Source organism: Coenobita brevimanus, chromosome 72 (genome assembly GCF_032717465.1).
Source record: "Coenobita brevimanus isolate Jiangsu-jjx chromosome 72, ASM3271746v2, whole genome shotgun sequence".
Classification (NCBI taxonomy): Eukaryota; Metazoa; Arthropoda; class Malacostraca; order Decapoda; family Coenobitidae; genus Coenobita; species Coenobita brevimanus.
In genome coordinates this window covers 7,033,355-7,059,657 of record NC_137025.1, presented here as the reverse complement: position 1 = coordinate 7,059,657, position 26,303 = coordinate 7,033,355, and the positions used below count along the sequence as shown (strand labels likewise).

The window sequence follows — 26,303 nt, the reverse complement described above, 5'->3', positions numbered from 1 at the left end:
GACGGATGGGCGGTCTCTTAACACCCGATGTCCCTGTTAACCTAGCAGTAATTAGGAACCTGGTGTAAGTGGGCAGTTGTGAAGTTCCTTCCAGGGGGTGGTGGATTGGCCTGTATGTCTGGGTGGCCGCCTCACGGCCAGTCTGTCTTGAGTTAGTTTCCGATCGAGGAGATATGCGTCCGAGAATATTAGCGTTCGTTAGCCTTGCCAGTGTGCATTAGCTTAGCTTAGGGGTAGCTGACAGACCTAACCCCGCCCGGATCAGTGGTCAAAATATCACTTTTGTATATTACCTTACCCATGGTTGGTATTTTCATCAATAGTTTCTCTTGCTGGAGAGGAACAAATAATTTTGTTTAACGAAACACAGTTACACAGCACTGCCACAAGTTAAACGGCCTGAACAGTGTAGGCAGTAGCTAGACCAGTGGAACTGGGAACTGTGCCAGACTAAGCGCACATTTTGAGGTAGCTGACAAAAGCAACACATCGCAAAGTAGTACAGAATTCAGTATAGAGTTATTTCAAATCAGTCTGTACTGTACATAGGGACCTAGCTTCTTTACTCTTCTTTACACCATGGGCAGGGTGAGCGGGCGGTGTGGGTTCGATGGGTTGAGCAGGTGGATGAATGGGTAGGTGGATGAGTGGGTGGGTGGATATGTGAGTCCCCAGATGACAAGGCAGGAAGGGGACTTCAGCTGACAGTAATCACTTAACTTTCACTGCTTCTTGAATTTTAGTACACTATATCGTTTAGAAGACGTTGGATATATACTTGGAAACCAGACTCATAACAGTAGGGCCATTCTCTTGAAATATAAAGCATCAGTATAATAACTTCTCATGGAAAGGGAGGTGAATATATTCACGTAATAATACACTTGATAGTAAGATAAATGAAAGTAACATAACGTGAGGAAAAAAGGAGAGTAAACGAAGCTTCAGATCTACGATCCATCCACATAACAAATCCGTGGTTAATTTAGTCTGGGTAAGGAGTGGGAGTTTGGGGGTGAACGTGTGCGATTAACCTGGCCTCTGGTGGCAGACTATCCTGTCCCTTTTTTAGTGTTCATGACAGTAGTTTCTAGTAATATAAGTGAAATGACAACAGCGGACGACGACACGACACCCCCAGGAGGCGACAACAGAGGGTTAGATGCAGCATACGGGGTGTCCGTACCCTATGGGCACAAGTCCCGGGTAGCCGCGCGCCCCTACTCCCCGGAACCGACCCGACCCGTACACCTCAGCCCGGGGGCACTACTTTCTCGCCAGCCCGCCCTGCGTCACACACACACACACCACAAAGCCAGTCAGGAGACAGGACGTGTGTGCTGGGCAATCCCCAGGTCCTGTTCTCCCCACTTACTATTTTTTAACCAGCCCAGACCCACTGACCGGGCTAATGTATGGCCCGGCCTGCACTATAAGTGCAGGGAATCTTTGAACGAACGAAGCCCTGCGTCAGGAGCATAAGTTGAACCTTATGCTCCTTACAGCCCCACGGTGACTGCCTCAGGCCGCTCCAATTTAGAGATGGCCTCCAGCCGCTCCACATCAGAGACGGGCTCCATCTGCTCCTCACAAGAGACAGCCTCAAGCCGCTCACCTACCGAGACGGCCTCAAGCCACTCACCTACTGAGACGGCCTCAAGCCACTCACCTACTGAGACGGCCTCGAGCCGCTCCACCAGGACTACCCGCAAGGTCGGTAGCGGTCCTGAGGACAAGACACCGGAGACGGCCTCCTGCCGCTCCTGAAGACAAGAGACGGCCTCTAGCCATTCTACGCCTGCACGTCGTCCTCCTGAGTCCACCTGCCATAGTACCAGTCCCTAGCCAGGGAGCCCATCACTGACAGTCTGGTGGCAGGGCCCCGTGCTGTCCCTGGGGTTATTCTCCCTGCAGCAGGCCCCTGAGGAGGACCTGCCCCTGACAGACCCCTCCCCATAACGAAGCAGCAGTCCCCTCCTGACGGCAAAGTACCCCGGAGTGGACCGCAGCCCCAGGGTCTCCGACGGTGCCCCCAGCTCCCCGGGGCGAGACCCACCCCACTCCCAGCTGAGGTGACGTGGATCCTCCACCCAGCGGCTCAGAAGGCGTCTGGAGGAGTTGTTTGGCCCCAACCCCGCCAGCCAGACCTCTGCCCCCAGCCCCCAGTACCCGGGGCCTTTCGTCATGTCCCCGGGGGACGACGTCAACCTACCCGGACTATAAGCCTCAGGTGTGGATCGGTACGAGGACATATAGTGGATTGCCAAAAGTGGAATCATTAAGTGACCGTGATCAGACAGTGATTTAAACTGCAGTGTAATAGAAGTAAGGCTCCCGTACCCGAAGTAGTGATATCATTATTCAGCAACCCCCCCCTTCCCTTGCACCTGTACCAACCTAGACTCTCTCCCCCCCCCCCTCTCGTGTGCTCTCTGCATTAGATCAAGTCAGTGTCCCCCCCCCCTCCAGTGATTGATCATCACAAGGTTGGATATAAGGACTCTCATGTGACCCGGAGCCAGTATTCCTAGAGACTGAGTATAAATAATAACTCCGAGGCACCTAGAATCATACTGTGAACTGTAACACCCTATACTGTGAACTGTACCACCCTGAATTGTGAACTGTGACTGTCACGTATCCTGCGAGATACACTCATATTCAGTAGCCCCAGAATTGATGAATCAGAAATATTGTGAGACATCTTATTGCCCCTGTATACACTTAGTGAATATACGTGTGAGACATCTCATTGCCCTTGTGTACACTTAGTGAATATACGTGTAAGGTGTTGCCTTGAGTTTTTATGCCCTGTTCCTCCTATATTTGTAGTAGTATCGCCCCGGTCTTGAAAAGAACCCAGTACGCCTAAAAACACTTAGCATAACAATAAGAACTTGCAAACGTTCTGTCGAGCGTTGCTTAAAAAAAAAAAAAAAAAGACGAAGGTGGCAACACAGAGACATACCAGACCTTAGAAACGGATAGAGCTTCGCTGCTTCATTTACCGTGAAGCAATATGAGAGACTAACACTGACGTTGTATTACAATATTGAGTGCAAAATATTGTGTTATCTTCCTTGCCTTGCTTAATCTATGATATGGTTATCACTAGAATTCGAGTTCTGAGGTGCAACAAAAATTATATGCTTCGAAGCAGCCACGGCTGGAGTTCATAACCACAGAAACCAAGCACTTTCCCGGTGCAAATATAATAAATAAAACTTATAACTTGTGGGTATCAGTAATGAACTCAAGTGATCAATGCACAAAAACCTAGCAAACCACACCCTCAGATTCACTACATGGCATCAACGAGTCCACCTACGTCTCTCCTCCCCTACCCTCCCTCCACACTCATATCTCCATTCCCCCAATATCCCCCGCCCCTCCATCTCTCCTGTCAGACTCCCCATCCCCAATGTTCCCCTCTCTCCCTCTCCTCTCCAGCACGTCTTCACCAGCATGCCATATGCGTCCACGTATGTAAGTGGGAATTAAACAGTGTAATTTAATTTCCAGATCTATAAAAAGACGACACGATCTGATTATTTACCCTCCGAGTGTGATATTACCTCAAGTTGTGAAAGCAATGTGAATCTCTAAAATAATGGGGTGCTTTCAAAGCTAGTATTCCGCTAGATGGCTCCACTGTTGCAGTAAACACATTCCCCGCACTGTTTAAAAAGCATATTTTTCTTTGTTAAATATCTATACTGTTGTGTGAAAATGTGGATCATGGTAATGTCATATGCCGAAATATAAATAATACAAATAGAACACGTATATATAACGTATCGTGAAGTGTTTATATTTACCATAAAGGGAAATTAAAATATCACTGATGGCATGTGATGGCAACCCGTCCTTCCAGTGACCCTATATTATTTAATTTCTGCTACATTTAGTGCAAATTTGGTTCTTAATACATTGTCTGTTCAGACTGTAAAGTACGCCTAGTGGGTATCTAGACTCATCCAGTTTCTATGTGGGCAGAAATTTAATGTTGAGTAAATACTGGCATTCAACATTTTGCTCGCTTCCTTCACGCATGCGCACCACAAGACAGTCCCGTGTTTAAGTTTTTTCACGAGGGATTTCAAGTTTCCATGAAAAATTTTATTTTGATGGCGTGTAATGTCACGGATTCACTCAGAGTAGAAACGAGCTATATTCATAACATTCGTCATTGGTTCATAAGTGACTATGTACAGGCAGTGTGTTTCACTGAGCGATATCTTTGTGTAATTGTCATTCCCACATCTTGCCTCTCTAGCTGTTAACTAAGCTACGCCCATTTCTCATGTCCCTGTACCCTACGTTGGTTACATTACTGTCGTAAATGGACACACCCACAAACACATATAGTTCAGTAATGTGAGTTTCTGACTGTTGAGCTGAGAGAGAGAGACCTTCCCCTGCAGCTTCCTTGCACCACGAGTGAGTCATATTCATATGTATCATTGTAGCTTTGTGTAAATAAAGTGTTACAGTGAAGTTTTGTCTTTTTCTGTTGAGAACTAGTGGTTATTTTAATTTTTACATTTCATCAAGTGCCTACCAAATAAATACCTTAAGGTCATCTTATCATCAATATCTCACACACATTGCCCCCTCTTGGCAAGTCCCTAAAGGTATGGTCATGTGAGAACTGTCTCCAGCCCACCTGTCCACACACATATGTTTGTAAGATCTTCCACTGATTGAGTCAGTAGCTTGTGCACATACCAGTCCTCTTGACCTGGATGCAATCTCACTGGGGGTAGACATTTAAGAGGATGCAGTAGTATTTACTCGTCATGTGTTCTCACGTTTGCATATATATATATATATATATATATATATATATATATATATATATATAAAATCGTGAATACTGAACTTGACTCCGTGTGAATCTTGTGGATCACTTGGAGGCGATGTCTTGGCTTGTGTACCTTCCACAGTCGCCTGTCCTCGGTGAGACCAGGCAAAGAATGACGCGTAAACGATCTTGGTTTTGGGACGGTTCCTGAGACCGGATGATTTATGATGGTGAATGCCAGTATTTACTCAATATTAAATTTCTGCCCACATAGAGACTGGATGAGTCAAGATACCCACTAGGCGTACTTTACACTGTGAATAAACTATGTATTAAGAATCTAACTTGCACTAAATGTAGCAGAAATTAAATAATATAGGACCACTGAAATGGCGGATTGCCATCACATACCATCAGTGATATTTTAATTTCAGTTTATGATAAATATAAACAATTCACGATACGTTATATATACGTGTTCTATTTGTATTATTTATATTACGGCATATGACATTACCATGATTCACAATTTCACACAACAGTGTAAATATTTAACAAATAAAATTATGCTTTTTATACAGCGCAGGAATGTGTTTACTGCTACAGTGGAGCCATCTGACGGAATACTAGGCTTTTCAGAAGCACCCCATTGGTTATTGTTATGCGGGATGTTTTTAGTTCGACCTCTCGTCCTAAAAACGCCCGCGACTGAGCGGGGTCCTCTTTCCGGACAGGAAATAAAGCACCAACAAAGGAACAGGGCATAAAAACTCGGCAGTACACCGTAACACATCTATTGTACTTATTCAATACACCTTACAATATAGAAACAGAGAGACACTGGCTATGGTAGGAACAGGAAGACAGAGCGGGTTTACTATACACACAGCAATGTCAAGAGCAGAATTCATACATATATTACAAGTTAACAATCACTAGAGTATGGCATCGGTATTATGAATAGTGAATTATTGTCATTTGGTGTTCTAGACAAAATGCCCAGTATATAGTTGAATAACTGGTCTAGTTGGCTTATATTTGCATATATCTGTTCTAGCACGCGGCCCGTCCTCAGGGATTGTCACTTTAACGCGGCGACACTGTTATGCTGTTTTCTGATCTTCTCACCACTGAATTAGTTTCTCTACATTCGATCACTATATATATGTTCTCTGGCCCTGATTCACTGCCTTGAGGTTCGTCACTACAGTGTATCACTTCACATTAATTTCCGCACGGTTTTACTGTCACTGTCTCCGAGGGTTGCACTTATACTTTACGGGCGAGATGCGTTGAGATCGCCACGATTACCCGGTACCTGGGTTAGCAGAGGTGGCGTCCGGGCATGGGAGGGGGTCCTCCAGGGGAGCCCTCCTGCAGGAGACAGGGGATCGCCCGCAGGGTCGTCGTCTCCCGGACTTCCTTCGTCTGGGGAGTGCAAGGAGGCCCTTCACTCTGGGGGCCTCGACCTGGTGAGAGGCCCTCGTGTAAGAGCCTCGTCGGTGGGGTGCAGGGAGGCCCGCCGGTCTGGGGGCCTCGACCTGGTAGGTGGCCCTCAGGGCTGGGGCCAAACAATTCTAGGAGCCGGGCCTACTGCCTCTTGCTCCTGGCGGAGGGCTGTGGGGGAGTGGGGCCCAGACAGCCCTGCTCAGGGGCCTGCTGACCAGCACTGGAGGTCCAGGTGCTGCAGTCGCCTATAGGGCAAGGCGCCGTCAGGAGGGAACTGCGGCACCTCTTCCTTGGGGCGTCCGTCAGGGGCCGGGGTCATCCAGGGGTTGGCTGCAGGGCCGGTACAGGACCGCTCCACCACTCTAGGAACGGCAGCACCTCCGGGGAACCACACCTGGAGGGAGAGAGAGAAGGGCGTCCCACGCAGCCGAGAGGTTGGGTGCCGGCCGTGCAAGGGACCTTTCCCTCCGGGAGAACCCTTGGAGCTGTAGATGAAGGGCATATGATGGCCGTTCCTTCCCCCACACATACGATGGCCGTGTTGGCGGTTCCACAGCTCCTGAGGGTAGCAGCTGAAGGGCTACGATGGCCGCTCCTTTCCCCACACGTACAATGGCCGTGTTGGCGGTGCTGCTCCCGAAGGAGTAAGAGGCAGATGAGGGGCGTACGATGGCCGCTCCCTCCCCGGCACGTACGATGGCCGTGTCCGCGGTTCTGCCTGCTCGACGGGAAGTAACTGAAGGATGTACGATGGCCGCTCCTTCCCCCACACGTACGATGGCCGTGTTGGCGGTGTTACTCCCGTTGGAGGAGGAGGAAGTGGATGAGGGGCGTACGATGGCCGCTCCCTCCCCGACACGTACGATGGCCGTGTTCACGGTTCCACTTCTCCTTCCTTTGCCTGTCGGTGTGCGCTCAATTGCTACTCCACCGAGGCCGTCTCCAGATAGGTCTGTAACCGAAGGGCGTACGATGGCCGCTCCTTCCCCGACACATACGATGGTCGTGTTGGCGGTGTTACAGGGGGAAACAACTGAGGGGCATACGATGGCCGCTCCCTCCCCGGTAAGTATGATGGCCGTATCCGCAGTGTTGCTTGGGACTGTTTCTGGAGCAGTCCCACCCCGAACCTGGTGAAGGCTGCCCCGCTTGCAGGGTCGTTCCTTCTTCCTGCGTGGTCGCCGTTGGGTCGGTTCCGTGGAAGAGGGACTCAAGGTGGGGGCGCCTCGGCGCCCTTTTTGCTTCGATTCAGGCTTACCTCTCCCTGGCCTTCCCTGGTGTCCTCCTGGGGTGGTGTTGGGGCTGCGAGTCGGGAATGGGGTGGGGGGTGGTGGGGTGGTTGGTCCGGCTGCGGCGGAGGTGTGTATTTTAGTTATATTTAGGCCTTGTGTGTTTAAGCGCCACCGCATTTTCGTACACGTGCAACATCCCAACAAAAGAGTTAACATATCCCTGCCCCACATTTATTTGTTCATACTCCCTGCCGTTTTCGTACAAGTCACATCTGTTTAGTGTAGTATTGTTCGTGGGAGATCGGTAAGTTTTGGATTATTAATTTTTACTTAAAGGTAGCATTTCTTCCATTTTTCTGGTTAATAGGATTCTTAGCTAATTGGTGCTTGTTTGTCTATGGCTCCTTGTCTTTCTGGTCACGTGGTAACTCTGTCTTGCACAATTTTGTAAGACTTCCGTCTGCCGCTGTAACATTATGTAAAAGTGTTACATATTTTTGTAAGTGTAGGCTTACTGCTAATCCTAATCATAGCCTTGAATTTTATTAACGGTGTTTGTTACTGAAAGCTCAGTTTGTTACAGGTCTCAGCGTGCTGTGACAACGAATAATCGAAACCAAACTACAAACCTTCATTTACGTCCCCACATCACACTTCTTTCCACCCTGCCACACTTCTCGTTCCACCACACTTTTCGCCACTCTACCACACCTCCCTTCTCCCTACAGTACGCATCTCCTTGCTTCGGACAAGGTAGGGGTATACCAATTCAGGTATCTTCCCTCGCGGGAGATCCTCAACTAACGCCGCTTCGGGAAGATCGCCGGCGGTGAGTGTTGGCAATGAGTTCGTCTGATAGGGTGTTAGTGCAGTTAGATCGCTTTTCAAGACGAGGATTTATTTCTGCTACTACGAGACCATTTTACTCATTTTGGTAGTGGAGGGGTTAAATGTTGCCGTATATAAAACCCCATCATTTTTAGGGTGCTTTTTGAAGACTGAGGAAAATGGTTCGGCAGTAGCTATAAAATAAAACAAGTGTCTTTCTCGGGTTGAAGGGATTAACTGCCACGAACATAGATTTAGTTTTTTTTTTTTTTTTTCTATGTGTCTTCCACAGGACAGGCGGAAACGGTGATAGGCTTCGTGGTGGTGGTGGTGATGGTTAGCAAGAGACGACCACGTGGGTTAGCTAAAGTCTCCCATTGCTTCTTGGCTGTTTGTGCCGCCCACTGGCATCTTTCAGGTATATACACTGCTTATAGTACCTACAGATCACATAGTGGCCAATAATAATAATAATAATAATAATAATAATAATAATAATAATAACAACCACAACAACAACAACAACAACAACAATAATAATAATAATAATAATAATAATAATAATAATAATAATAACAATAATAATAATAATAATAGTAATGATAATCCATCCGGCATCCAATCCTATGTCGCCCCTTGAGGAGCGTAGGAACCCGAGGCTAGGCAAGTTGGTCCTGACATTTAAGATGAGAGTGACCAACCTCACTCATCCCTGAGTGGCATTACCTGAGCAACAAAATCCGATTGGAGCACCTTCATTACCCACTAAGCCACCAGGCGCCATACTTTGGTTGTATGGTTACCACCCAGAGTAGTAAATGGTTTCCTGGTGTACAGGAAACCATATGGCTTGTCATTCAGTGCAGTGTTATCCATAGGCAAGAGGAAGAGGAACGAATGAAGGAAAGAAAGACAGAAGAAGGATTGTACGCTCACCCGTAGGCAGAAGAAAGATGAAAGAATGAAGGAAGGAGAGACAGAAGTGGAAGGATGGAAGAGAGGAAGGGCAGACACCCAAAGCAGCACTACATCGAGTGAATGGATGGTGAGCACACCCACCTACCACTAGAATAATAATAATAATAATCGAAATGATGTAGGTATGTGGGGGCGCCCATCATCCGCCCACTTAATGTAGCGGTACTCTATTTTAGGGTAGCTGTTCACTGAGTGGCAAGTCAAATGATCCTGTAAATCAGGAAATCATTTACAACGCTAGGTGGTAACCTTATAACCAACCAACACGTGTTCCCAACGTAACAACAAATGAGTTGGAGAAGGGTTAGTGCCCTTCTCCGGAAAACAGCTAACTAAAACTTCGAACAAGAAGCCTCGGACTAGAACTGACCAACACGTGACGACTAAAGACCGAACAAATGACATAGTACGGATTGCGACATGAAATGTAAGGGGTGCGACTGATGAAAGAGAGAGATTGTCCAAGTGCTTGAGGATGCAAAAGGGGATGTATGTGGAATAACTGAGACAAAATGGAGAGGTGAGACTGCGAGAGTATGAGAGTATGGATGGGGTGTATGTGAGGGAGTAGGTGAGAATGAAAGGGCAAAAGAAGGAGTTTGTATTGTTGCGTGCAAGAGATGGAACAAGAATATAAGAGAGCGTGGATCCGTCGGCTCAGGGATTTTGTGGGTAAGATTGAAAGCTGGACTAAAAATGTGAGCTACTGAGTGTGTGTAGGCTATGCGCTAACGCAAGATCGGGCAAGTAGAGTGAAAGATGAGTTCTCGAAAAATGTGGAAGCGAACATGGAAAAGTTTGAAAGGAATGAGAGTGTATTTGATTGGAGATACGAATGGAAAGTAGGAAATGTGAAGTTGGATGGAGTAGCTGGAGAGTGGGGTGTGGCTGCAAAAGTGGATGAGAATGCCAGTGCTCTAGTGGACATTTGTGGAGGGAGGAGCTTGGTGATAGCCAATACGCTCTTTAGACACTAAATGACCCACAGGTGTACGTGGTGAGTGATAAAGAGGGTGGGTAACGGAAGGCAATGATTGATTATGTGTGTGTTGATGGTAGAATGAGAAGGTGTGTAATGGATGCAAGAGCATACAGAGGTTAGGGGAGTGGACTTTCTCATTCTGACCACCACATGGTGATGGTGAAAGTCAGGGTTCAAATGAAATGGAGGAGTAAGAGAATGGCAGGACAGGAGGAAGTAGTCCATATAAGGAGGGTAGAAAGGTTGCAAGAGGATGGGAAAAAGGCAGAATATAAGGGAGAAGTGGAGGAGCGATTGGGTAAATATGATCTGGAGCAGATGGGGGATGTGGAAGATATGTGCACGATATTCACAGAAGAAATCTGTGCAGCATGTGAGGCGGTGTGTGGGGTGAAGAGAAGACGAAAGGGGGTGCAAGGAACAGCATGGTGGAATGAAGAGGTGAGACAAGCTGTGGCGCAGAAGAAGAAAGCATATAGAGAGTGGATGAGAAACAGGGGCGTGGAGGATGTTGAGGGACGGAAGAGAGAATAGAAAGGAAGAGAGAGATGAAAATATTAGTAAGAGAGAGTAAGAAGAGAGTGGATTAGGAATTTGGAAGGAATTTGAGTGTAATGTGGAGGGAATGTAAGAAAATGTTCTGGAAAGAGGTAAAGAGAGTTAGGCAGGGAAATAAAAGGTAAATCGGGGAGTGAAAGATAAAACTGGTAGATTGCAGGTGGAGAGAACAGTTTAGGAATTGGTGAACATAGAGAATGAAAGTGATGCGAGTATAAGTGGCTTGGGTATGGCTGGGAGAAGGAGGAATGTGAGATGAGAGGAAGAAATCAGTAGGATGGAAGTTGTGGAAGTAATGAAGAAAGTCAAAATGAGGAAAGTCCCAGCAACTGATGAAGCGTGTGGCAAAATGCTGAGGCATATGGGAGAGATAGTAGTAGAATGCATATGGACGATGTGCAGATTGGTCTAGGAGGAAGGCAGAGTCCTGGAATATTAGATGTCAAGTATAATTATTCCCCTGTACAGTACAAAGGAAAAGGGGGAGAAGATGTGTGTTGTACTCATAGTGGCATTTGTCTTCTTAGTGTAATAGGAAAAGTATATGGTAGGATACTTATTGACAGTGAGGGAAATAACAGGACTTAGCTGGAGAAGAACAGGGAGGCTTTAGGATGGGAAGTTGTGCAGGTGAGATATTCATTCTTAGGTCTCTAGTGGAAAAGTATCTAGAGAAGGGAAAAAAGTTGTATGCGGCCTTCATGGATTTGGAGAAAGCATATGACAGAGATGATAGACAAGGATTGTGGAATGTATTAAGAATGTACGGAGTAAATGAGAAGTTGTTGAATGCCGTGGAGATTATGTATGAGGGTGAAAAGGCAGCAGTGCATGTGGATAGTGCATTGATTGAATTTCTATATCTGAATGTTGGACTGAAAGAGGGATGTGTCATGTCCCCGTGGTTGTTCAATCTAAATATGGATGGAGTTATAAAAGAGGTACAATGTAAGGCAGTAGATGCTGGAGCGACTCTAATGAAAGAGTGCTGTGTTTGGAAGCTCCCTGTACTGTTGTTTGCAGACCATACTGTATTGTTAAGTGATGGCGATGGGGAACTGCTAGGTTTGGTGAATGAGTTTGGGAGAGCGTGTTAGAAACGGAATCTAAAGGCGAATGTAGGGAGGAGTAAAGTTATTACATGAGAAATGAAGTCACTGAACGTATAGTGAGGTTGGATAATGAGGAAATGGAAAATGTGAGTGCATTTAAGTACTTGGGAAGTGTGATGACTAAGGATGGAAGTTTAGAGGGTGAAGTGCTAGAAAGTGTACAACAGGGAAGTAAGGATACTGGTTCTCTGAAAGCAATGATAAAGAACAGGGAACTGAGCATGGAAGTAAAAAAGTCACTGCATGACACTATTGTGATACCAGCTCTAAAGTATGGAAGTGATGCTTGAAACTTGTTGGAAGGACGCAAGTCAGCAGTGAGAGCAGCGGAAGAGTTATCTGAGAGAAGCATGTGGAGTTACATGGAGAGACAAACTGACAAATGAGGAAGTGAAGGAGGGCTGCCGTGTGGATGTGGATGTGATAGAAAGCTTTAGGAGAAATACACTGAGGTGATTTGACCATGTGGAGAGGATGGAGAGCAAGAGACTAACTAAGAGGGTGTGTGTGAGTGAGGTGGAGGGGGCGTAGAGAGAGGGAGAGGCTGAGGATGAGATGGAGGGATGGAGTGGAGAGGTATATGAGAGAGGAGGGTGTGAGCTGGGAGCAAGGGAGTGAAGTGGTATGGGCTAGGGCGACATGGAGGCGATTTGTTTGTGGCCACCTTTTAAGGGATTGAGGCATCTAGCAATAGATAGATGGATAAACGTTGGTAGGTAGTGTTCAGAAGCTGGATTGCTAGTTAGATGGTGCTGGAGGATTCACGAGGTTTCTCTATTCTGTTGCCAGTTAGCCTGCTGTTTGTGAGTGTATATTTTGTAAGTAAAATGCCGGCTGTGGCAGCGCAGGCCACCACCACACCCCCAGGAGGAGGACACGGAAGGCTAGACAGCACGTGGAATGCGCCCGGGCGGTATGGTTATAAATTCACCCAGGCCGCGCTCCCCTATTCCCCGGAACTCGCCCACCGCCACCACTTTAGTCAAAGTACACTACCTTCCAGGTGAGCTGACCACCGACAGGATCGGGGTGGAACTGGCCTAACAGTTCAGAGCAGCACCCCAGCCACGGCCTGTAGCCGGGCATCTAAGACGGCCTGTAGCCGCTCAGAGATTAAAGAGACGGCCTGCAGCTGCTCACCAAAAAGGGCCATGGCCTGTAGCCGGGCCACTAATTAGGAGATGGCCTGTAGCCACTCCACCCAGTGCTGCTCACACCCCCTACAGAGACCAGCGATGGCCTGTAGCCGCATTGGGGAGAGACCGGTACGTCCCCTCTCCTTCTGTAGTTGCCTCGGAGGGCACAACACCAGCGACGGCCTGTAGCTGCTCCTCTCCTGCACGTTGCCCTCCTTACAGGACTTCAGTGACGGCCAGTAGCCGCACCAACAGGCAGGTGATGGTCAGTAGCCACACGTCGCCTGCGTTCCCGTCAGGGAGTCGGGACCTGGCGACGGCCTGTAGCTGCACCGACAGCAAAGGAACAGCCTGTAGCTGCCCACCATCTGTTGCCCAAGGGAACCCAGCTATGGCCAGTAGCCACGCCGGGGAGGGACACCAAAGTCTCTTGCCCCCTTGTGACTTCACAACAAGACAGTGAGCTGTGCTTAGTCCTGCCCTCCGGCAGGAGCACAGATTACCCTCCTGTCCACACAGACTGAGGCAACCTCCAGGAAGAAGACCACTGCCCTGAGGATTGGTGGAGAGGTCCCGTACTGTCCCAGGGGTTGTTCTCCCTCTGTTCGGAGGAAGAGGGCGCCCACCTGACGGACTCTGGCAGGGAATGACGCCACAGCCCAGCCTTGACGGCGGCGCCCCCCTGAGGACGCCCCCCAGGCCCCCAGGCAGGCCCACTCCCCCCTCTGATGAAGGCGACGCCCGTCCTCCACCAGGCGCCGGAGTGAGCGCCTCCATGCCTGTTTGGCCCCACTCCCAAGGGCCAGACCCCAGTCCCCAGCCCTGACAGTGAGGGGGCCCTTTGCCACACACAGCCTGAGCCCCAGCCGGGGGACGACGCCCCTGAGAATGGTCCCGTGGCTGCGGGACGAAGGGACTCCCCAAGGGCCTCCACCTACCCCAGGCAGAGAGTTGTAAGCCCTGGACTTCCCCTTCCAGCAAAACAAAGTGGACCTAAAGACAGTGAATTTACAGTGAAGAGTGAGGCCGGCATTTAAGGCATGATTGTGAGTTTACCATGTTACCAGTGTTTAGTAAGGCCCAGAAAAGACCGAGATCAGTGAGTGTAAAAGAACAGGCGCCTCAGTGAAATAAAGCTACAAGTGTACAGCGAGGCCAAATAAGAACGTAAGATCTTTATTACAAAGTACAGGCAGCGAATATTACAAACAGTGTCCCCCGCTCACCACGTGTAATGGCACCTGTAAAATAATGCTATCAGTTACTCCCCTCCCTTGTGCAGAGTCAGTAACACCACCCCCCCGTGGTCAGTCTATAAACTTAGTGTCAGAACAGTGAACACCTCACGACAGTGCCTCCTCACCACGGACAATGTAATAGTGCCTTTGCTCTCCTGAACCAGACTTAGAATCCTGTACATCTAGTATCCTGTGCGATGCTCTACCCAATAATACTGGCCTATGTATTGATTTTTGCCTATGAGATTGTGTAAGATTGCCGACCTGTTCCACAGCAGTTGAATTTGTCAATACCCGTGTAAGGTTGTTGCCTTGTGTTTTTATGCCCTGACCCTCTCTTATTTGTCTAAGTTCCGGCCTAGAAAGGGAACCCAGATGTACTCTAGGCGTTCTAGGGACGGGAAGCCGCCCCTCAAACACCTAGCATAACTGTAAGTTGTGCATTAATTTTTTTGTGTGCTCTTTTTCTCTTATAATGTTTCGTTTATGTGGTTGTTTGTTAAATTATTTACTTTTATCTCAGTTTGTGTGCCAAATAATTTAGAGTGTTATGCAGTGCAAGAAAACTCTGGCATGTTTTGGATGTCTCAGGATTGGTAACTGTTGCAACCGTTGCTCCCTCGAGAAAGCTCGAGAACTGTGGAGATGTAGTAGAACACTCTAGAATATAGGAAGTGAAATACCCAACTCCCAGGGAGGGCGAGACACCTACCCGAGGAGGAGGCTACAGGGAGGTGCGCAAGGGCCCAGAGCCAAACAGGCCCACGCTCCCACTACCATATGCCCCTCTTCCCCTCAGTGGAACCAGCAGGGAGTTCATTGCCCAGCCACATTATACTCCAACTGGGATGACACTTACCAGCATCAGGGTGGGACTTGTACTTGTACAGTCCCCAGTAGGTCTTTGGTAACGTCCACCGGACTTCCCGCACCTACAGACCCCATAGGGAGCAGTGCAGCAGCAGCGTCCACCGGACTTGCTGTAAAGGGAACATCCACTGGATTTCCCTCATCTGCTACCCACCACTGGGAACAGGGACACGGTAACGTCCACCAGACTTCCCTCACCTGTCATCCCAGGGAAGGGAGCAGAGCTGCGGCAACATCCACTGGACTTGCCATAGAGGGGACTTACACCAGATTCCCCTCGACTGCATCCCTTCCCCAGCAACAGGGCCACAGTAACGTCAACTGGACTTGCCGCAGGTGGAACATTCACTGGACTTCCTCTACCTGCCACCCCTAGGACGAGTGGAGCCTTGATAATGTCCACCGGTCTTGCCAGGCAGAAGGGACGTCCACCAGACTTCCTTCCTCCACTCTCCCGGAGTGGGGCCTCGGTAAAGTCCACTGGACTTGCCAGGCAGAAGGAACGTTCACCGGACTTCCTTCATCCACTGCCCACAGTACCATCAACTAGACTTGATAGGCAGAAAGAATGACCACCAGTCTTCCTTCCTTCACTGCCCCAGAGGCTCCCACCGAGGACAGCGCCCCTGGCTTGGCCTGCCCCTCCAAAGGCCGAGTGGGACACCCCTCGCGCTCCCCCCGTACCCCTAGGGGTGGAGACTGCTCCCCCGCAGAGTCCCTGGTGGAGAACATCTGGAGCGGTCCCATCATGAGCCTGGGAGTCTGCTTACTGCAGCTGGCCCCTTGACGTCGCCAGCCGCTGTCGGACTCCCCAAGTGATAGGAGCCGCAGGGAGCCTCTGACGGCCTCCCCACACCGGCAAGACCGCAGCCCCCAGCCTTCTAGGGACGCCCCGAGGACCCCAGGCCAGGACCGGCCCGGACCCTCCAGCAAGACTCCTACCACCTCTAAGGGCAGGTGCAGAGCCGCGCTCCTGCTAGCCCTGTTTGGCCCCAGTCCCGAGGGTCACCATACGCCCCAGTGCCCCACCAGAATGGGGCCACCCACGACGTCGCCCCACGGCCCATGCCGGACGATCCACCACGCAGCCAGAGAATTGCGCCTCTCTCAAGAGCACACCCCAGACGGTCCCCCTCCTACAACTGGCCTTCACCAACACCTGCCTGACCTCTACTAGTCTGTTCACATCTTTATGTACAGTACCAATACTGATTTGTATTGTGTCACATGCATTAAGTGCTGTGTATCTTTTATATGGTAATATACGTGTAAGACTGGTTAACCTGTGTTTGAGCCCTGTTCCTTTGATATATGCTCTTGAAAAAGAGCCCAAATCTGTGCCCGTGTTCTGAGGACAAGAAGATGGACTCAGAACACGCTGCATAACATTCATTCTTTGTTACTGAAAGATGAGTGTAGTTGTGAGGCATGGTGAGGCTATACGGTGCAGGTAGTGGGGCAAGATGAGGCTGTATAGTAGTGAGGTAGGGTGAAACTGGATGATAGTGAGTCAGGGTGGGGGTGTAGGAGTGAGACAGGGTTGGATGTGGTAGTGAGCCAGGGTTGGGATTGTGGTAGGTAGACATGGTGAGGGGATGTAATAGTGAGGCAGGGTGAGTGGGTGTAATAGTGAGACGGGTGGGGATGTGTGGTTGTGAGGCAGGGCAGGAGTACAGTATGTGTTGGTGAGGTAGGGTGAGGGAGTGTAGTAGTGAGGAAGGGTGAGAGGATGTGATAGTGAGGTAGCTTAGGAGGAAAAGCTAATTTTAAGACAATCCTTTCCTGGCAATAATAAATAGTGAGAGAGAACGAGGTGGGTGTGACAGAGGAGGATGCGGAAGTGTTTAATTTTAATAGGCTGTGTGGTTGTGAGGTAGGGTGAGGAGAGAGAGTGAGAGAGAGAGAGAGAAACACTTGAGATGGGGGTGGCCGACGGGTTAGGGATTACAGAAAGGCGGAAGGAATAGAGAAAGGGAGCTGCAAAGATTGGTAATTGATATAAAATCCAAATAGGTAATGATGGGAAGAGAATAGATGGAGAGGAGAAAAAAGACGAGAACTTTACGAAGTGAAGGTGGGGTTTCTTGGGAACATTGGTGGAGGGTGGGATGGAGAGAGGAGGCCGCTGCGCAGCAGGGTTGTCATTTGGTATTTTTCATTACCAGATGTGTACCAAATTGGTAATGAAAAATTCGATTGGTTATGAATCAGCGTGATTCATTACCGTACGGATTTTTCACGTGTATGTAAAGATACAGAGGATGGAGACGGTGGATTGTCTGCTCTCTTTGAAAAATTTACTAGCCTACACAGCGCAAAAATAAACATGCTGCCGATTATAAGAAGAGTGATAATTTCCATTTTTATGTATCATTAGTGAAGAATAAATGCTTGCTTCAAGAATTTGGTAGTGAAAAGTTAAATTTGGTAAAGAGGCGTTTGGTAATGGCTAGTGTGGAACTGTGTGGCCGAGTTCATATCTGGCAACCGTGCTGCGCAGAAGCCTCCTAAAAAAAGCAGAGCCACGCAGGCATTTGTGAGTGGTGCGCAGATTGTTCGAGGCTACTAAAATAACCTTCTTTTGCTGCATGTTAGGTAAGAATGCATTCCATTTCTATATTCACAGGAGTAGTAAGGTATGTAGATTTTCATAGATTCGAGAATAAGTGAAAATTTAACATGGGTATCATGGATTACCGTTTTAGCTGGAGTGGCTCATCTCATTTCGCCATGTTGGTTTTGTACCATGCAATCAATATGTGCAAGTTTGTAGATACTGCATTTGTTTGCTTAATTTAGTACGATCTACATATGTTGGTAAGTTAGTCGTGCACTTGCAAGTAGTCTTTCAAAAGAAGTCCGTACTTATAGTGGGATTATATCCGTGGATTGTCTGGGGAGGGGGGGGTCGTACCTACTGGCCGCAGCCGTAGAAGTGTAACATCCACCATAAGTTGTTGGAACGTAGTTTCATACCTGTCATTTGACTGGGATTTTGTGAGTGAACATGATCATAGGAAACCAGTAGGCATTGTGGTGAGAGGGTGTGTAAATTAAAGTTCTCACACCCTCCGTATTTCCACAGCTGGTCCAGGTTAACCCCTGAAGTACGCATCTCGCTCAGCAGGCCTGCCCCTCCAGCCGGAAAACAGGGTCAATTTTTCGACTTTCACCAAGGTAAAAATTTTTCTTCCATATTTCAAGAGACTGAATGTACACACCTGAAAATGTATGTTTCAGCCAGATTGACCAAATAGTTATTGCACAATCACCCGTCAAAGATGCAAAAAATTACCAATCCTCCATGGGCGAAAATAGAAAATGTACTGAAAATGCATTATTTACAGTAAATAATTATATATACATAACAAATTTCAATGAGAAGTGTTCCCTAGACATGAAATGTGGACAAGCTGTCGGTGTGGCATACGCCCATGGCAACAAAACAAGCCAGCCGAAAAGTGGAGGTGGACCATGGTGGAGTGTGTATGGCTGGAGGGGGGAGGAGGATGGAGGGAGAAGGGTTGCTATGCACACACACAGCTGTAGGGGGTATGGTTGGTTGGGAGGGGACTGTGTGGAGATGATGCAGTGGGGCTGAGTGAGGTAAAGTGATAGTGGTGGTGGGAGTTTCTTCTCCTTAACCTTAGGGGGCCAAACACGCCATACCACCCCAGACGCTCTAGCTCTCATTGGTCTGATCCCATATACGTCACCAAAGGGGCGGAATTTCCCTCCCCCTAGTTTTTTGTGTGTCTTTAGTGATCACATGGGATAGGCTGGCATGTCAGATTACACAAAAGCATAGTCGTGCGGCATTGGTCTTGCATGGTAAATAATGTAACGTGAAAAATTGTAATAAGTAGGTTAACAGTAAAATCAATTGTGATACATACCATAAGTGTATGGAATCTATGGACTTTTCATTAAACTTGTTGTTGATTGGCATGGATTTTCAGTTTTATGTTAGTTAAATGTCCGGTCTCTGCCTCCTTTTTGTGAGGCCTTTTTAGACCAGTCAAGACTGGTCAAAGTTTTCTGGACCTACTTGACACTTGCAAGAATGGATTTAAGACCAGTTCCATCCTTAATATGCTTCTGTTGGCTGGAGGAGGGAGTGGGTGGAGTCATGAGGGAATCAGCTGAGTTATGTAAACAGACAACAGGATAGTAATAAATCAATTTAGCTATAAATATCATCATTACTAGCATAAACAATAGCTGTTTGTAGGTCATATAAAAGAAAATATGACAGCTTCCCAGTGTGTCACTATTAGAATCAAGATAATGAGTTCTCATTACACCATGAAGTGAAATAAATGTTCACCTTACCTTTTCATCTAAGAGAGAACTAATAACCAGAGACAATGGACGAAATACGCATCCTCAAGGAATTGTTATTGGAAAATAGTTGTCATCATTACCTTACAATAATCCACTGAGACTCACGGAATTTGAATTTCTTTCCAGACATTATCTTCCTACTTTTGTCATAACTGATCATCATTTTCAATTCAGGTTTAACTCGCCCCATCCCGACGTTTTTGGACCTTTTTTTTTTTTTTTTTTTTTGCTCAAACATCCGCTTTTGGTGAGAAACATCGAAAATTCATAGAGAAATCGCTCACCTGAGGTTTAAAATACCCGATTTAGGTACAAGACCTTCCTTACCTGACTGGGTTTTCTAACAGGCTGGCACCAAAGAAAACGAGTTCTATGGGAGGGTAACTATTTTATCCACTCATAAACAGTATTTATTTATTTACTTGGTATGAATTTATGTGTAGTACAAGAGTATATTGGTTTTCAAACAGTAATATAGGCATTATAAACATTGTTTCACTCACTAACTCATCACCATTCATGACCTTTTTTTTCCCACATTACCTGATCATCATTTCTGACTGTTTCTTCCTCTAATGCATTGTAAACATTGTCCTCCACATTGTCATCAATTGGGGAATCACTCTGGCCCTGAATGTCTTTATTGGCCAGGTCACTGGTAAGAGGTGAATTGCCGAGACAATGGCGTGCAGGGGGGGGGAAGAGGTTATGCGGTGTAAGGCATTGTTCCTGCTTGGCATCTTGTAGAGGAATAGAGGAAGGTGTCCCATGTATACGTGCCAAAAATCACTCTTGAAAATTGAAAATTGTGCAAATTAGGGACCTTGCAATGTTGCCGTGTTAATTCACGTCGGTGGGACGGCGCGGGTTAAACAAGTATTTTTTCAAGTAACGTTTACATCACTGTTGACTTGTGTGAAATTCTGTTTTTAAAAAAATATTTAACTTTCACTTCTGTCGCCCACCTTTGTCTTATCAGCTGTTTACCCTGGACACGGGATGTTCCTCTCTGCCCTTGTTTCTTAGTGCCACCGTTCATCCTTTGTGCACAGGACTGGGTAAACCCAGTCCTGGCTCTCGGGCAGGACTGCTTGAGACCAGTCTCGACTGGTCTGATTTTTCTGAAGCTGTCTCGCCAGAACAGCCATGGGACTAGTCTTGACCAGTTTGAAAGCCTTACGAAAACACGGCATTAGTTTAAAAACTTGGTGTGACCTGGACTATTGTCTGGTATATCGGAAAAAGTTCGAGTTAGCAGGGGGAAATCTGGATGTCGCTTTTATTGGAATTTCACTCTTCGGAATGGCTTGGGCCCCAATTAGTCCATTTTAGTGAGGTCTTACTTGTATATACAGTATGTATGTAAAATATATATATCCATCTGTTTCTCTGTCATATATATATATATATATATATATATACAATCATCATCATCAACCTCATTTAATCCTGTGTTGCCCCATGAGGAGCGTAGGAGCCTGGGACTATGGTGGTACCACTCTTAGTGGTGGTTTGGGTGGGGCACGAACCTCTGTACAGTGGTGCCATGTGTTCCATACCTGCTAAGTGAACGGCTCTGATATAAGTAATGGGCATCACAATAAGATAAACACATAAGAATATAAGGGTAACATGTGTATTATAATATATGAAAGAACAGTAAACTTATTATGCATAAAATATTTATACGGCAATCCAGAAATGTGGCATAAATATTTTACAGTGTTGCTGAAAAAAAAGTTGTCACTTTTATTGGCTGTTACCGTATTTCTAGGGTTGGTAATAATGTCACAATTATGATTATAAAATAATGTGCAGGAATATAAGTAAAAATATGTCAGTTTCTTAGTAAAAAAAAAAAATAATACATTAAACCCTCGTGAGTGGCAACACTCACACACACCCAGTCCCATCTGGCCAGAGCTTCCTCTATTCTAGGCCTGTTTGGGGACACCTCTTAAAAAAAAACGCACCAAGACTTTTACCTCCTGGGTGGTGTGGAAATAAAGTCAAATTTACAATATGTACATTATAACGTAAAAGAAAATAACCAAAATGTATCCTAAAATATCACAGACGAGAGGGGGGGGGAAGGCAGACCAGGGGCAGTGTTGAGTGGAGCTGAGAGAGAGATGGAGGAAGGGAGGGAACGAAGGAGGGAGAGAGTGATTGAATGAAAACAAATCATGGCACCACAATAGTGATGTCATCTGGCGCCATATGTAAAACAATAATATTTTAAAATATAATTAGATATAATAAAAACAAAATAAAGAAAGCACAAGTTTGTCACTCATAAAAGAAACAAAATTCCCAAGGGTGATGCACATCTCCCCCCAGGAGAGAGAGAGAGAGAGAGAAAGAGAAGGCAGGCCAGGGGCAGTGTTGAGTGCATTGTCAAGCTGAGGGAAAGATGAAAGGAGGGAAGGAAGGAGGGCGAGAATGATTCAGTGAAAACAAATCAAGGCGCCGCAACACCGAGGTCATCTGGCGCCATATGTAAAACAATAATATAATAAAAAACAAAATAAAGAAATGAAAGCACAAGTTTATAAGACACATAAAAGAAACAAAATTCTCTAGGGTGACGCACATCTCCCCCCAGGAGAGAGAGAGAGAGAGATAGGCATCGCAGGTATGGAAAATGTGGCAACACTGTACAGAGGTTCATTCCCCACCCAAACCGCCAGTTAAGAATGGTACCACCATAGGCAGGTTGACCATGACATTTAAGATGAATGATCAGCCTCACTCATCCTTAAGTGGCATTACATGAGCAATAAACCCCAACTACCCCTTGGATATAAACCAACACAGGCTCAATCCATTTGAAGTGCCTAATATAAAAGCCTCCCCCCCCCCCCTTTTTTTTTTCTCCACAGCCCTTCTCATTTTCGTACAACAATTTATCTAGGACAAGTAGATTACGTGCTGTCTTAACCCCATCGTAAACTATCTATCTATCGCCAGACGCCTCAATCCCGTGTGGGGTGGCCACAAACAAATCACCTCCAAGTCGCCCTGTCCCCCGCCATTTCACTGCCCTGCTCCCAACTCACACCCCCCTCTCTCACATACCTCTCCACCCCATCCCTCCATCTCATCCTCGGCCTCACCCTCCCTCTTCCCCCCTCCACCTCACTCACATACACTCTCTTCGTCAGTCTTTCTCCCTCCATCCTCTCCACATGGCCAAACCACCTCAGTGTGTTCCTCATAACGCTTCCTATCACATCCACATCCACACCACAACACTCCTTTATATCCTCATTCATCAGCCTGTCTCTCCATGTGACTCCACAGGCTCCTCTTAAATAACTCATTTCCACTGCTCTCACTCTTGACTTGTGTCCTCCCAACAACGTCCAAGCTTCACTTCCATACGTTAGAGTTGGTATCACAATACTGTCATGTAGTAACTTTTTCACTTCCATGCTCACTTCCCTGTTTCTTATCACTGCTTTCAAAGAACCAGTAACCTTTCTTCCCTGCTGTACCCTTTCAAGCACATCACCCTCCAAACCTCCATCCTTACTCATCACACTACTCAAGTACTTAAACGTACTCACATTTTCCAATTCCTCACCATCCAACCTCACTGTACATTCACTGACTTCACCTCTCTCAAAGACCATCCCTTTACTCTTCCCTACATTCACCTTTAGATTCTGTTTCTTACACACTCCCAAACTCTTCCACCAAGCCTTGCAGCTCCCTTTCGTCTTCACCCAACAACGCAGTATCATCTGCAAACAACAGTACAGGGAGTTTCCAAACACTATCCTCTCTCACCAGGGCCACTCCAACATCCACTACCCTACCTTGTACCTCTTTTATTACCCCATCCATGTACAGATTGAACAACCATGGAGACATGACACATCCCTGTTTCAACCCAACTTTCAAAGAGAAAAATTCACTTAATGGTAGAATGGAATAAAATCATGGTAAAATAAAACAAAATCATGGCAAAATAGAATGACATCATGGTACAGAACAGTAAGCTAGAATATAATCAAAGTCAACACTCACGATTCGACCATCCTGCATCAATCCTACCCGAGATCTCCTGCTTCTGAGTCATCACTACCTTCTTCCTTTTCCCTGGTGAAGGGGCCATCATCACACACATCAGGAAGAGGCATTCAAGGAATAGCAAGGCCTGAAGCTGGTAGGAAACGACCACAAAAACCACAATGTGTGCCACCATAACAACTGTCAGAGAGGAGCTGTTTACAGTACGGGAGCCGTGTGGGAAATGAGAATGACTGAGGGTCTCTCAAGCTGTCAGTGGGTGAACTACCCAGCCAGACGGGGTGGCACAACTGGGCTATTCCCGCCCAGCCAGGCGTGAAAATGTTTGTGCAGCCATAATTTCCGCCCAGACACAAGCATTTATTCCAGATAGGGAGGTAAAATGTTTGATTAATGATTTAATACGGCCAGATTAAGGCATACGGATAACGAATGATCTGGGTAATGGTCATCCAGATAATCAAGAGATTACTGTATCCCTGACCATTTCTAGTATACATCAAAACCTCAGTGTATTAGACTGCTAAATTGACTACTTTAATAAGGTATCTGAAATACAGGTATACCAGACTGTTCTTGTATAACCAGAAAATACATCAGGTCATGATAATTGAAGATTGAGAGAGCTAGCTAATGTTTATATGCATTTAGTGCTTCCTTTGTAATCCATACTTTTGAATGTCTCAAACAACCGTCTATCCGTATGCATTCTACTGTCATCTGATGAGAAACTTCAGTGAAAGCTTGATTGTTTTAAGACTGGTCATTTTTCCCAATGTCTTTTCATCGTTTGTTACATAATCCTCTGTCGTGAATTTGATTTGGGAATTTAATATCTGTTATGCTTGATTAATTAAGAGTTAACTAAAGGTTCAGTACTTAAGCCTAATTTCTTTTGTTGTTCAACAGCATCATGGTGGGAACACGTGTTTACGTTGGTGGGCTCAGCTACCGGGTTGGTGAGAGGGACTTGGACCGCTTCTTCAGATCTTATGGCAGACTAAGGGACATTGTCATTAAGAATGGCTTTGGGTTTGTGGTAGGTAATATGTGTATCTTTTGTGTAATGGAAAAATATTGAACAATATTGATTTCCACCAAAATACCTATTCTGCTGAATGGTTTGGAACACAGCCTTCTTTTTTCTTGTTCTTCCTTTTTTTTTTTTTTTTTTTAAGAATAAAAAATACTGCCCTTGTCTTGTCCTTGGAGTCTAGAATAGGAAATACCATCCTTATTATTCTCATAGAGATGGGTGCTCTTACTGGAGTTGCCTAGCACTGGACAAGTGGCTTACTACAGTTATATTGTATAGCCATATGCTGATAACAAATCAAAAGCTGATGATTCGCTCTTTAAGCGATACAGAATAGGGGACGTACCCCAGATAACCGTGGTGTGTTTCGCTCTTCCAACAGTCTGTCCATGGGTTGTTTGAAGTGCTTGGGGTTTAGTTCATGTATTTTTCAACATTGCAAAGGAAACCTTTGTATTTATCTTTATGCAAAGGATCAGCATGCAAAGATTCCTGTACCATCATCATCACCATGCTTAAGCCTTTTGCGCTTTTTAAGTTTTGGTAAGTCCCCCCTCTCTGCCAGTCCCCCTGTTAGCCTATGAAAGCATGTATTCTTGCTTTATTTTAGCCACACAGACATATGTATGAGGCCCTCAGATGCAAAGGGACGCATACGCCACCTTGAGCGGTATTGGAGTTATGGGTAACAACAGGTTCCTCAGGCATAGCACTGTCTTCCCAAGAAGAGCACGTGTATCTAAATGCATCAGAACAACGGTAAAGAATCCCCTAAAGGTCTGCGTATTTTCCACTTTACTGTGTCACGGCTCGACTGATGAGGGTATGTTGGCTGCAGATAGATGCATGTTCCCGGGCGATGATGAGCCAATCAGAACATTGCTTCAGTTGACACACCTCCCGCCTCGCCCAATATTTATCCACTGTTTTGCTCTTAGACGTCGTCTGTTATCATTTTCGTGCCAGCTGGACATGTGTTGTGATTCCCCCACAATTTTCATTATTTTGCACTTGTAAAAGTGCTTCCTTGCCATTATGGTTGACAACAGTGATTCTACAGTATCTAGTGGTGAGGAAAAAAGTTATCATATTTCTGTTATCATAGCTACTGATTATGGGTTAAAAAGCAGTCTGTTTGGAGAGAGAGAGAGAGAGAGAAAGCTGTTTGTGGTGGAGGCATATTGTGTCCGATCTAGCCACACTCATGTTCACATCTAACAGTGCAACAGGAACAGATGGATTTTGCAGCTCAACATGTACCATGCTTCTTGGTTTACCTAACCCCTAAAGTCCTAATCGCATCATTTGATGCGATTTGAGTTTTATGCCAAAATGCCTAATCGCATCAATTGAATGGGGCCTGTAAAAAACTGCGGAGCGCTTGCTCCACCGCAATTATGACGTATATGGCTTCAGGCCAATGAGAACTCGCCCCTGATGTGGCGTGAGGGGGGATCGGACCAACCTGGGCGGTGGGGGGGCACCCACCTCTCGGCCGCCTCCATGCTACCCTCCACTCCCTCACTCACTCCTTGTCCCCCATCACTCTCTGGCTCCACGCACCTGCATCTCTCCTCCCACCACCACCTGTGTCTCTTCCCACCCTCTCGTGCCCCTGCTCCCTCCCTACTAGCCTTGCCCCCCCCCCATCCCTCCTTCCTTCCTTGTCCCTCACTACCCTACCAACCCCCAACAGACCTC

At 46.7% G+C, this 26,303-nt stretch overlaps 1 protein-coding gene across 3 annotated transcripts in view; it reads left to right on the top strand.

Moving 5' to 3' along the window:
• The first annotated feature begins 17,712 nt into the window (after positions 1-17,712).
• The window catches only part of LOC145407174 (serine-arginine protein 55-like), an 86,537-nt gene continuing 77,946 nt past the window's right edge, over positions 17,713-26,303 (top strand). For 2 of the 3 annotated variants that reach the window (XM_080278203.1, XM_080278201.1), the window contains exons 1-2: positions 17,713-17,782; positions 24,476-24,605. In XM_080278203.1, the coding sequence (XP_080134329.1) occupies positions 24,480-24,605 (126 nt within the window). In that variant the 5' untranslated portion in view covers positions 17,713-17,782; positions 24,476-24,479. Of the gene's footprint in view, positions 17,783-18,138; positions 18,365-24,475; positions 24,606-26,303 lie in introns of those variants that run through there. The other variant, XM_080278202.1, reaches the window with a different exon arrangement.